Source organism: Hippichthys cyanospilos, chromosome 2 (assembly GCF_059441005.1).
Source record: "Hippichthys cyanospilos isolate Australia breed blue-spotted pipefish chromosome 2, RoL_Hcya_1.0, whole genome shotgun sequence".
In the NCBI taxonomy this organism is placed as follows: Eukaryota; Metazoa; Chordata; class Actinopteri; order Syngnathiformes; family Syngnathidae; genus Hippichthys; species Hippichthys cyanospilos.
In genome coordinates, this window is record NC_142370.1 from 30,564,359 (window position 1) to 30,577,914 (window position 13,556).

General features: G+C 37.3%; 1 protein-coding gene across 2 annotated transcripts in view; it reads right to left on the reverse strand.

The window, feature by feature from the left end:
- Positions 1 to 1,349: 1,349 nt before the first annotated feature.
- Positions 1,350 to 13,556, reverse strand: part of klhdc8b (kelch domain containing 8B) — a 74,727-nt gene continuing 62,520 nt past the window's right edge. Inside the window, exons 7-9 of one of the 2 annotated variants that reach the window (XR_015868153.1) lie at positions 8,582 to 8,683; positions 1,478 to 5,761; positions 1,385 to 1,444 (exon numbers count right to left, since the gene is read on the reverse strand). Coding sequence is in view for 1 of the 2 variants with exons in the window: in XM_088436605.1 (XP_088292731.1) it covers positions 5,565 to 5,761; positions 8,582 to 8,683 (299 nt within the window). In the remaining variant the exon portion in view is untranslated. Of the gene's footprint in view, positions 5,762 to 8,581; positions 8,684 to 13,556 lie in introns of both variants that reach the window. The other variant, XM_088436605.1, reaches the window with a different exon arrangement.

Below are 13,556 nucleotides of genomic sequence, written 5' to 3' on the forward strand. Positions count from 1 at the left end.
AAAAAAAAATGTAGCTACTCAGTAAAGCCTTAAGATTTCTTTCGAGGGATTTTTTTTTTTTTTTTTACAATGTCCCGATGGCTCGCTTGACAAACGCTGATGTATTAGAGAAACATGTCAGAAATGTGAACACCATGCTCGCACAATGTCACAATGGATCAGTCTCCTAACCGCCCACGTCTCAGTCTCACAATTGCAAATCTGGGCAAAGCCCTGTATAGCAAACCTTTTAAAGCTGTGTTCATTTTAATTTTAACATTGGCAGCAAAACACAACAATCCTATGCAATATCAAAATGTGGCGAAGCATTCCTTCACTCCGCAGTCTGCTACCCTTTTTTTTTTTTTTTCCTAAGGTTGTTCCTAGATAGAACTGTGTTATCGTAACAGAGTGGAAAATGGATTTGCACCGCCATGAACGCCCAGTGTGTGTGGGTAGGTGTGTGCGTGCTTTCATTGCGCTATATGACCTGCGCCCAACACAAGCAAATGGCGAAGACCAAAAATAACCAACTGTCTATTGGCACCAGCCTCATATGCTCCCTCAAAAGAGATAACAAGATATGTCCAGGAATTGAAACTGCAGCAGCCAAGGATAAACGTGCGTGAGTGTGTTTATGCATGTGTGTGTTTGCGGTCCCGCGCTTATCTTGCACTCATCTGAAGCATGTTTTTTTCTCCCTGCCTCTTTGTATTCATGAGTGTGTTTGAATATACTCGCGTGTGATCAGACAGACCACTCTTTATTCGGATTTACATTTGTTGCTTTGATGCATCGAATGGATCGAAAACAAACGCTACATCAGATTTCGGAGTGCGCCGCCGCTTCCGTCTGAAGCGTACTCCTGTCATTTGGAAATTCCCCTTTGATTTTAGTTTCGATGTGCTGACCTCGGAGTGCAAATATTTACCTCCTGATGACACATTGCTTTTTAAGAGTCTGGACATTTAATCCAAAAGTACAAAATAATAAAGTACTGAAGTAATCGATTACCTTGATACTTAAAGCAATTGATGATTTGAGTACTTTAGTATGCAGTCTTAAAGTAATCAATCACTTTTATCCTTTAGTAAATATTGCAATCAATTATTTGAGTACTTTAGTACTTAATTACTTAATACTTTAGCACCTCAAATAATGAATTACTTTAGGATTTTAGTACTCAAAGTAATTAGCCTAAAAAATGATTTAAGTATGATTTTATGTATATATATATATATATATATATATATATATATATATATATATATATATATATATATATATATATATATATATATACAAGCACATGTTAGTGAATACCTGCAATCTTTTACTTGAATCTAATCAGTTTTAATAATTACGTAGCTATATAATAAAACATTAGTGCTTAATTACATCAAATAATTGATTACTTTGGTACTTAATTACAGTATATAAGGTAATTTGTCAATTTTGTAGTTACCTAAAGTAATTCATTGTGTAAATGCTTAAGTACCCAAAGTAATTGATTATTTTGTTACTTAATTCTTTGAACAGACATTTTTAGAAAATCATTTTGCCCCAAACTTAAAAACAAAACAAAAAAACAAAAACAAAAACAAAAAATATGCAAAAGCAGACTGAATGCATGGATGCACAAAAAAAAAAAAAAAACACATAAAAATGTGCCTTTGGGCTCGAACGTGTTAATGATAGTGGCAGTGCTTGGATATGATTATGTACAATGAGGCATGACGTTAATACTTTATCATCGGTTCCACCATGTTTGGCATCTATATATAATGACAACTTGATTTTAGTGGTCGAATCCAGTAATCGCCATAGGGCTCCCTCTACGCTGCGATTAGTGGAGGCTCACTGTACTAGGTGCACTTGCATGTGAAAACTCAATGACCATCTGGGTTCCTAACTGAACCCTGCATGTTTTATCCACTGCTGATCAGGCTGCCGAATCCCTAGCCATGGGCAAAGCAATTATCAGACTTATCAAAGGATCTACAGGAGGAGGTTGTTGAACTTTATCAAACAGAGCCCCGAGTGAAAAGTGTGGGCTTCTGCAGCAACAAACCACAGTCAAAATTTCAGAACACAAAGAAATGCCACAAATAACTACAGCAACAGCTACTTTGTTTCAAGGTGAACAATAAGGAGGCATTTGAAGAAAAATGTGCTCCATGGTCAAGCTATTACTCCATCAATGCCCCAAAGCAGCCTGCTGAAAGAACAGCACCGAAACAACTGTCAAAACTCTCACACTAAGTTTTATATACACCGAAATGGAACTTCAAGGCCACGACGATAAACTATACATTTGAAGAGGAATCAACAAGGCTTTTGATGTAAATTAAACCGTTCAAACAGTGAAACACAGATGTGTGAGTCACATGGAGTCAAATTTGATGGTAAGATAAACGCCACACAGAAAATATGGGCTGTAGTATTGTACTCATACGATGAGAAATGACAAGGTAGCCTTTAGAAGTCTCACAATGGAGGAATTTGCATTCAGTAACCCAAAAGCTGAGTGTCTGTTAACTACACCAAAATCACATCACACCACCTGCACCACAGTTAGACCTGGTTTTAAGTACTCTGAAGTCAAATGTACAGTGGACCCCCGGGTTACAGCACCCCTGTCTTATGTTTTTTCCATGTTAAGAAGTAGAATACTAGGTTTTTTTCATCCCCTTTTACGGCATTTTCCCCGTTTTACGGCATCAACAACCATTGCAAAATGCGTGCGTATGACTGTGAGTTGCACCACGTTTGTGCGTTGCTACATGCGTCACTGCATACTAAAAAGCTGGTCTGCTATTGGTCGGCAACACTAAGATGCTGGTCAGCTTTTGGTCGGTGTCACAAAGATACAGGAAAAGACTTGATTTCGTGTGAGTGCTTACAATATCGTAATTATTGTGCATTTTAATGCTTAATTCCAACTTGAATTGGTTAGCCATGGGTCCCAAGATTGCTAGTGAGGTTAAAGGGAGAAGTAACAAGATGGAAGGGAGTATAAAATTTTGATGTTTTTTCTTGGGTTTTATATGCATTAGCTAATTACCATAGTTTTCCATTGCCCGCCATACGAAGATTGCGCCTCACCATCCCAACTATGAAACGGAGTAATCTCGTATGACAGGGGTCCACTGTGATTCCTTTTGCAGTTGCTCCAAGTGGGAAGGGCATAGCACATGAACAAAATCCACAAACACACAAGACTACTCCCCTGGCGGCAATTATTTTGCTTGTTTTGCTTTTGATTTTTAAAGCTGTGCGCAGTCTACTTTCTGTCACCGAATTGTCAGATGTGTTGGCAGCGAGGCAGCTCCATGTGCCAGAACGACCAGAAAGTGTAGACTTGTGCCGGCACAACAATAAAACCCCTCCTGTCTTTACACCGAGCGCATAGAAAAAAACGGATCTTTGTATAGGTCACCGATGTTTAAACTCACAGAATTGGACAGCTTCACTTGAACCTTAAGAATGAGTGATTTTGAGTGAATGTGTTCCCCTGAAAGTGGTCTAACAATCATAAATCCTGTCAGGGTGTACAAAGCACATACAGGTTTGCAGAAAACAAAGCCGTGCTTATGTTGCTGGGTAAAAGCTAAGCAGTGGACCTTTGACCTACCCAGCAAACATCAATCCATGATATAGCAACACGTGTTTAGTGCTATACTTCCGTTTCAATCTCATGCTGCAAAAGTTTGCCTCGCTTACATCAACTTGAAATGATTTATCTTTTGAATCCGAGATGTGCTTGATGTCAAGCTGAGGTAATAAATACACCGCGTTGCCTTCATTCATTAAACTGAGACGGTGGCGGCGGTGGATGGAGAAAATGCAACCAACATGTCAGTATAGATGGCTGAGGAGCAAATTTGATGCGGTAGCTATGATTGAGTGTCTGCAAACAAAAACTTAACGGCAAAGTGTCCGAGTGTGACAAATAGCGTCAGTGTTGATACTGCTCATGGCTGGACTGAAAAGAAGTACAGTAACTGTGATCAATACTGAATGATGTTGCGATGGACCTGGATGCTTTAGTTGAGACAATTGCGTGCATTTATTTGGACTTCTGAAATGATTCTGAACCAGTCTGGCATGTGCCATGAGAAAAATGTCCAATTTTAATAAATTCGTCTGAAAATGACTATTTATTAATTACAAATATATCTTTGTATGCAGTCGCTCATATACTGTCAGGCTAAGATTTTTAAGTCTTCCATTCGATGGCAAAAGGTAGAAGTAACCTGTGCATTGACCTGATGTCTTTCATACTTTCAAAATAGCCATTGCATCATGCGTTTACATCAGCGTGGTGTTCAATTAAACAAGCCCAAAATTCACCAGGAAGAAATCTAATGTGGGTGAAATGAAAAGTTACATTTTTCAGAATTTCTACCCTTTTTGTGACATTTTTATGTAGTGCTGTACCACAGGGTGAGATGAGTGCTGGGCGAAATTTAATTTAGGAAACATCCTATGTGTACATGTCGTACATGCAAGTCCTTAATGATTTTATGGCTGTATTTTTTTAAACTTAAACTAAAAAAAAGTGTGCGAGGAGAATCACCTTGACCCTAGTTGTGTCGTACCAGATCTTTACCTCATTCACTGCCAGCCATTTAAGAGAATTTTGACATTTTCAATACCCATGTGATATTATGTTGAATGATTATGTATACACCAAATCCACCAAATGAAAGCATGAACTTGCCCTTTTCCTTTCTATTATAATCAGCAGTTGTAAAAAATAAACAAATAAATGCGGACTCTCAAACCGTGACATATCAGAAAAGGGCATTGTCGCCATCTACTGATGGTTGTGCATCAATAAAGTTGTTTCCACGTTAGATATTTAGAGTGGAGCAGATTCAGATATTCCTGCACCTTCAGGGGCTTCAGTTACTAAATATGATCCCTAACTCAAAAAAGGCTCTGTTCGACTACAGGGGTCACGACACTTGCTTTGTCCAAGATTAAACAACATTACGCCAACATCACTTCTAAAGTCACTGACCTTAATGAAATGATGACAATCGCCAAGAACGGTAAGTCAAAGCTAAAGACCAAAAGTCCCACAACCACAGTTACTAGAAAAAACAAGAATCATAGAAAATGTCAGATTGCTGATGCAGCAGCAGGGGCGCCTGACACAGATATGGCCCTATGTTCCTTTAATGTCCAGAAAAGTACCCTGCTTGGATTCTGAGAAATGTTCAATAGTTCAAAGGCATGTGAAGTCTTCAGCTACTGTAGTGTGTTTGTCTATTTTTTGCTCATTTTTCTATCTTCCCCTGACATCTGCAAGGAAGACAAGCTGTCAGTTTGCTCCCCTTATCAGTCACAGCAATCGTAGCCGTCCTTGTATTTATTCCTCCAGCTCTGTCAGAAAATGCCCTTGGGTGCCTTTTTTCTTTCAAAAAAAAAAAAAAAAATGCTTGCTGAATGTGTGGACTATCGAGAAGAATCCATCAGCCACACATGAAGTTTGTAAAGATGATAGCCTCCATATCCAAGCCATGTGTTTAGGCCTTTTCCAGACAAGCTTGGACAAAATACCAACGCCTGTGTAAATGTCACACCGTCTCCTGCAAGCACAGTGCTTCCACCGCATTGCTCGGTCCCTGCGCCACACCGCCAATTACGAAGAACATGCCGGTGGTCTGCAAAAGAGCAGATGAGCAGCGTGCGGTCGGCATGGATGCCACGTACTCCCAGCGTCGCTTTACTGGGTTGTAGCTCTCGACCGAGCCCAGGGGTGATGGCTCGTTGCCTGCAGAGACATACACCGCAATTAGGACAAAGCAATTCCAAATATTAGTCAGCAATGACCAAACACAATCAGCACAGGGACAAAGATGGGGAAAATACCTTTTGATTACATTAAAAGATTGTGTCGATCAATGCCTATAGTTTAAAAGACTATAATTCTGATTAAATATTAAACTTAAATATTTTAATCAAATTGCAACAAAAAAACCTTAAAAAATATTGTTTTGTTCATTTCAAAACGGTAAGTTTTACGCTAGGTATGGTGTTTTTGAGTTTACAAACACAAACATTAGTTTATGAGGGCAGCATCCATTTTGGAGGTTCAGTCAGGAAGTCGCTGTGTGTTAAGGCTAGCATGTAGGCCGTGCTCATTCGGATGACTCCCTCATCCAACAAGCAATTATGTTTTTATGTGTTTTGGACATCGTTGTTGCCACATGCTGTTGACACTTGCTTTGAACACCTTTCATATGCATCTAACTCCTGCCAACGATCTAATTAGCATATGAAAAGATTGTGACTATGCTTGTTTAGCATTGCAATGGCTAATGTTAGCATCGATGCACATTCCTTTGCATGGGTTATTTGTGGCGCATTGTTTGTTCTGTAATGGCTAATACCTATTTAGTTTTTACTTAGTTTGCTCATGAAGTACACTCCACTAAATATAAATATATATATATATATATATATATATATATATATATATATATATATATATATATATATATATATATATATATATATACAACCTACTGCTGTGATATAAAACCAAACAACAGCAGTAAGTAGCCCCAAAGGCAGCTTTCCAATTTAAGTATGAAAACAAAAAGGAAAGAAGACACAGAAGCAATTTAGTGTGAAAAAAACATTTGGGAAAAGTGCATCAGTGAAGCTGTCGTCCTGTATTACTCTGGACTCACCTTTTTAGCAGTAGAATAAATTAAAATGCAAATGCAAACAACAGTCATTAAATGTTCATTACTTAATGTACCACTTGCAAGACTGACTCCATGAAGTTTTCACTTGAATAAAAACACCAAAAACAGAAGCACACTTTAGAGCTGAAGATGGGACACTGCCACGTTTTGGATCTATGGTAAGATTCTCTTAGGAGTGCACACACTTTTTGCTTTTGTCCTTTTTTTCCTCCTCAAAGCTTAGATGCAAGATGTCATTATAGATCAACCTAGAATCGTGTCTTTTCCGTTTCCTTGGAGACTTGCATTACAAGGTGAGCTTTATTGTGCGAGAGTGACAGCATTAAACTGATGGGATGGCTTATGTCACTACTTTTTATTCGTTGCTTTTGCGAAAACACACACAGACACGCTGCCCCTGTTGCTCAAAGGCTTCCCGTCATCGCTTTGATTTGTCAGCCCACAGATGTCATGTCGGTTCTCGAGCTGCTTTTTTTTTCCCCCTCGATAATCCCATCTCTCATCTGCCCTTTGTTGTTCTTTCTCATTTTCTATCTTTCATTTGCTTCAATCGTATTCTTTTCTTTTATGCCCTTTTACGTGTTTTTTATAAGCACACAAATCTGTTCTAAATGTAAATCTAAATTTTTCACTTTTTTTTAACTACATTTCCCAATCTTTATTGATCCAAGGCACATGTTTTACATGATAAAATAAAATGCCTGATGGCGTACCACCACTCACTAAAAAAGCCATAATTTTTTTCTATAGCCTAAAGTAATAATAAATTCCACTTGTTTTTATATCAAGAATGTATGTTAAAATCTCTTTTTTAGATGAAGATCTCAATAGTATATTTATAACTCAAATTATTAATCAGTGTTAACCAAATGATTACATCATGTTGAAAAGCGATGAGAGAAGTGAGTGGTGTGTTTATTTGCTCTACAAAGAAACAAGAAGAAATGGCTTTTAAATTCAATCTGTAACAATTTTTGTGAGTGATGTTACCTGCCCATCAAAAAGGCAATTTCTGTTTGAAGAGCATGTCATTGACAGCATAAAAAAACCCTCAGATTAATTGCCACTATTGCTTACGCTGTATTTACTTGAACAAATTTTGTTCAGCCAAGGAGAAAATAAGCTGATGGAAAATTTATTTCATTTTACAATGTGTCTGTAGAGGGGAACAGTAAATTTGATGAGTTATTTTCTGTGTATTTTCCATGAAGTGAAAAATGAGGGAGATGCTGGCTGAAGTAAGGTAGGTAGGTAAAATATGATTCATGATTATATGCACAATTTTCCTCCTATAGGAACTGCGAATTGCCATTAAAAATAGTACATAGTAGCTTTACCAAATGGACTGCTGGATGTTAGTCTCAAGACACCATAGCAATTGCGAGAAATTTGTTTTGGTGTATCATAAACTAATTTGACTCAGATTGAGGGAATGATCTGTAACCGTTACGCCATAAATTATTTGCCAAGCTTTTCTATCAGCTAGCTTTACTCCTAGTGAGTCCGTTTTTGCGGCCATCACATCATGTCTCGACCAACATCAACATGACGCCGTTAAAAAAAAACAAAAAAACATCATATTCAATCGTTGATTAAGGACGCTAAGAAACCGCTAGTCATTTATGCCGCCATTCTATGATACGCACAAGATTCTAGCATTGACACTAGCCGGACTATCCCCATGGTGCATTCAAAAGCAGTGGGACATTTGCCTTTAACATGATCCATTTTCCGGTCAATGTGTTTCTCAGCTGTAAAATGTACTTTCATTATGCAAACAACAATATCAAAATTCTTCCAGAACAAGGCAACTGTTCTTCATCTTACCAGTACATTTTGGCAAAACCCTGAAATTAAAAAAAGTACTAAAAAGTACTAACCGAGACCACCAGCTGCAATGACCCGTCCCCCAAGGCAACCCGCTACAAAATCCGCCCTCTTCTCTCGCATCTTTGACGTCCGACTGGGTTTGATCCAGATACCTGAAATGTGACAGAAAGGACAAAGAGATTATGCCTGACTCATCTTATACCAAATAAACATGTTTTGTAGATATGATCATGAGACAGTATTGTGTCTAAGACTTGTTCTTGAAGGGGACACGGCAAGCCCGAGTCTCTCCCAGCTACTTCACCAACACAAGATCAGCTACTTTACCAACTCATTGAGTTTTGGAGCCTGTAGTAGCAACAGGGATTTCCATGCATTCGTCATTTTTTTCTTTTGGGAGTATGGTTTATGCTTTTTATTTGTAGGGAAACCATTGATATGCTAATTTTTCTAAAAAAAAACAAAACAAAAAAACACAAAACGCTAACAACAATCGCTAGTTATTTTCTCAAACCTTCCATTGTTTTTGTTTCAGTTAAAACGTATCAAATTAGATTATCTCATAGAAACTCTATAGAAACCCTGTTAAAAAAATCACATCCTCCCCGAAGTGTCTTTGCATACTCCCTGAAGTGCCTCGACGTACCCCCGGGGGTACTCATACCTCCATTTGAGAATTGCTGATCTAACATTACTAATAAAACGGTGAAACAATTGAAACCAAGAAAATTCTAGCATTAGAACGGCCAAATTAAAATAAGCGTGATTTTATATATCAATATATCAATATAGATATATAAATATATACAGTATGTGTGATGTGCGGGGGCAGATACGTGTCTGGTGGATTCAGCTGAAGGACAGCATGTGTATTTAAAGCTCTAAATCAATCGTCTCCTTCCCCCTGTTTTGCCATTCCAAGCAGCAGCACCCTAGCGCAGGCTCAATATGACACACACTCAAAGAGACATAAAAGATCGAAACAGAAGGACACACAAATCAGCAGATGCTGTCCGGTCGGATGTATCTGAGCTGTTCGCACACAGCATGTTTGATGTCAAATAACGCAGACGAAAATCTTAACTTTCCAAAATGTCATTGCAAAGAAAACATAGGTAATAATGACGGGAGACTGTGCAAATGCATTAAATATTTCAGACATGGCTCCACTCCCTGGGTGTGATCGGAGCCCACGAGCGCGCTCGCTCCGTTTTACTTCTTGAAATGTGACAAGTGCATTGATATGTTGATGACATTTCCAAGCCAGATTTTTTGCATTCAAGGTTAAGGGCACTTCCCTTATGCATAAACCCATTCCATTCTGATCGAGAAAGTGTGGGTGCCTATTGTAAAGAGATTTTCATCATGTTATTATGGCTAAAAAGCCCGTTTACCATATTTTTCTATTAGCCGTACCGGTATATAAAACGCAGCAGCAAAAATAAATAAATAAATAAATAAATTATGGATTAGCCACAGATCATAACATAGGACATTTAAGCAGAATGATGCTATTTTCAACATAAACACCAACATAATACTGCAGTTAAATAGCAGTTTAAACTCAAATTCAAAACTTCAATTGCATCTTATTCCATCACCCTTTGTTTAGTTGATTGATTTTGGATGTTTGGAGAACATATAAACTTATTCCACATCCTTTATATATACAACCATAAATGTAATGTACAATGATATATATATATATATATATATATATATATATATATATATATATATATATATATATATATATATATATGAAAAAAATTTACAAGTCACAATCTTTTATACTAGATTTTATTCAACTTAGACATAATTTTTATGTTTTTATTATAATTTAAATGTAATCATTTTTAATTTGATTCACATCTTTTCAGTTCTATTTCATAGTTTGTCTAAACCCGATAGGCTCTTGTGGGCAGGTGAGGGGCAACGTGAAAAGGAAAGATCATATCCCAGTCGTCAGTCCAATAAATGGTAAATTAACTTAAAAAAAATGTCCCTTTGGTAAAAGTAGAGTGATACATATTTTTTGGAGGAAGGAACTAGATTACTACAGCAGCAATTTAAGTTTAGCCTACCACATAAAAGCAAAGCACCCACGGCTAACGATACCAAAGCTCTTCACTAAACTCAGAAACATGCATCATTTGAGCAATTCTTCAAAGGAAAACATGGACAAAAGTTTGATTTGAATTTCTAATTTTTTGACCGCTGACAAACGAAAACAGTACCATCCCTCATGTTGCAGCCAGCATGAATTAGTCCAATGAATACAAGTTTTTTAACTATTCACTCCCAGTCAATATCAAGCATTTTTTTCTCCGTTACTCTCAAACTGAGTTAATCTCATATCAAAATCGGGTTATTGTTGCCATCTACTGGAAGTTGTGCATCAATAAAGTTGTATCAGATACTCGCCAACCCATCCTTATTGAAATAAATATATATATATAATTGACAGGTAAACTTGTCAATGGCAGTGAAAGAAATAAATGATAGCATAAATGCTTAGGAGACAGTAACCGCGACACACACAGACATTCTCCTGTGAGCACGATTTTAGACAACTGCTGCATTGCAGCCGTGATTAATGCCTCTCTTCTATCGATCCACCTGTGATCAATTCCCTAATTTGCACCCCTTATAAGAATTGAGAGTGTTCAAAGTACTCCTGCAAGATGGGCACTCTGCATTTTAACCTGCGTGTCTAAGCACCGCATCAGCTCCACAGAGAAGACCCAGATCGAAACTACTTTTGTCGAAAGATGTTTGTTTTACAGATGATCCTTGACACACGGTTATTGCCGCTAGGTCGTATCTAGCGGCGCCGTGGGCGATGTTTAAGAACAGTGGTCTGCAAAATCTGCGGGCTGCACCACTTGGCTAATGCTTCCATTTGGCCTCACACTTCAATTTGTCTTCAGGCTAGCCTGACAAGTACAAGTTGCTATTAATCTGTTCCACTGTCATAAGCATACCACAAAGCCAGAACTGCAAACACATTACAGTTGAATCCCACCAATGGTTTTCTTGGTGATATGATGCCTGAGCCTCCGAGCTAATCCTCATTCAAATGCATGAGCCGACTGCAATAAAATATAAGTAATTCCGACCCACTGATTCTTGCTGAGAAGCAGAAGCTCGCCAATGGATGAGACTTAAAACACAAGCTCGAAAAGTCCCAAAATTGAGCGTTACGCAAATGTACTGGCATTCTGACTTTAAGTAGTGAAGCTTCACTCTCGTCGTGCTGCAAATATATGCCGGTGATTTACCGCCACTGTGTTGAGGGAAATTAACCAATTTCAATGATCTGATAAGAAGATCATTATTCACGACAGTACATATAGTGCAACTTTGTTCATTTTTCTATGCTGGTGACACATTTACACACAGATGGGAGAATGTAAAAAACAATATTTTATCCCCTTATTCAACGTAATTGCTTTTTGTTCAATGTAACAGCCAGAGATTTCATACAGTAAAGCAAAAAGTTACTTTTTTTGATATTTGTGTTTGGTGGTGGGCCAAGGCATTGTTTATTGTTTTTTTTTTTTCTGAGGTGGGTTGTGGAGATCCAGCCAAGTATCCATAGAATCGATACTAAAGCTGGAATCATTTGTGATGTATATTATTAATATCACAGGGTAGATATTGATCTTTTTTTTTTTAATTTATGTTTCTCATGGGTCCCTCACACAATCTCATTTTAGTGCATGCGAATAGAACACATTTGCCGTGTCACCACACTATTTGTATGTTCAGTGTTGTTTATTACTATTTCGGAGCAAATTTATTGATTTTTACATCTTTTCAGTTCCAGTTTAAATTTACCAGAAAGTATGTATATATATATATATATATATATATATATATATATATATATATATATATATATATATATATATATATATATATATATATATATATATATATATATATATATATATATATTTCAGAATACTATAATTATTTAAAAATATTTGATATTGGTATCTATGTTACCGGTAGCAGTATTTACTTCAATACCAGCCTCAAGTATTGCACAGCTCTAATGTATAGTCAAACGTGTGCCTTGGTCCAGTACCATTTGAACAACCTTCATTTTGTATATAGTTCAGAATCACCTGTTGTTTTCCTTTTCATCAGACAGTGAAAGAATGAAAAATTTCTACGAGGTTTTCTAAGAGGTTTTAGCTGACATGTTTCGGCGTTATCTTCATTATCTGTCTGATAAAAAGGAATACAACACTTGGTCCAATACAAGCTTGAAAAACACATTTATACATCACATACATCTTATATCCATAAAATGTTCGAGTTTGAAATGATCTTACCCAAACCTTCGCTTTCTCTCGATAAAATCACAGTACAAGCCATTATGTCTGCAGCAAAATCAAATCAATTTCAGCACTCTTAACTGTTTCCTGATTAGTCTTTTCTTGAAGCTATTTCTTCAAGAAATACCAACTACACCACACAGGATAAAATTTAGAGTTAAACAAAAAAAAAGAGCTTGAAGCTATTACTGCGCTCAGTGGACGAGGTCACGATCTCAGTAGATATTTGAGACATGTTTAATCTGTCAAGTGCACAAGCTATGCAAAAGCGGTTTTGTCGCTAGGTGTGCTACTAGAATGAAAAATAATCATGCTGCATTTTCCTATATATGTTGAAAATAACATGCCTAAACCAAATACAGTACATTAATCGATACCTAGCATACATCCAACAAGGCAATATAATAATAAAACACAACTTGAGTTCCCCTTTTTAAACAAAATATACACAGAGCTGTGACCGCAGCAGGGGGAACAGGAACCAATAAAAAAACGAAAAGAAATGCGTTGCAAAAACAAGACATCCAAGAGAGAGCGTAAATGTGCCGATCCACAGAGAGCAGACAATTTAGACCTGTGCAGGTTTGACAGCAGCTGAGGGGCTTGCACGCTGCTTACACTATTTACCTCTTCGGTCGCTTTGCTCGCTGATTTTCACGTCGTAATTATTTGGTAGGCA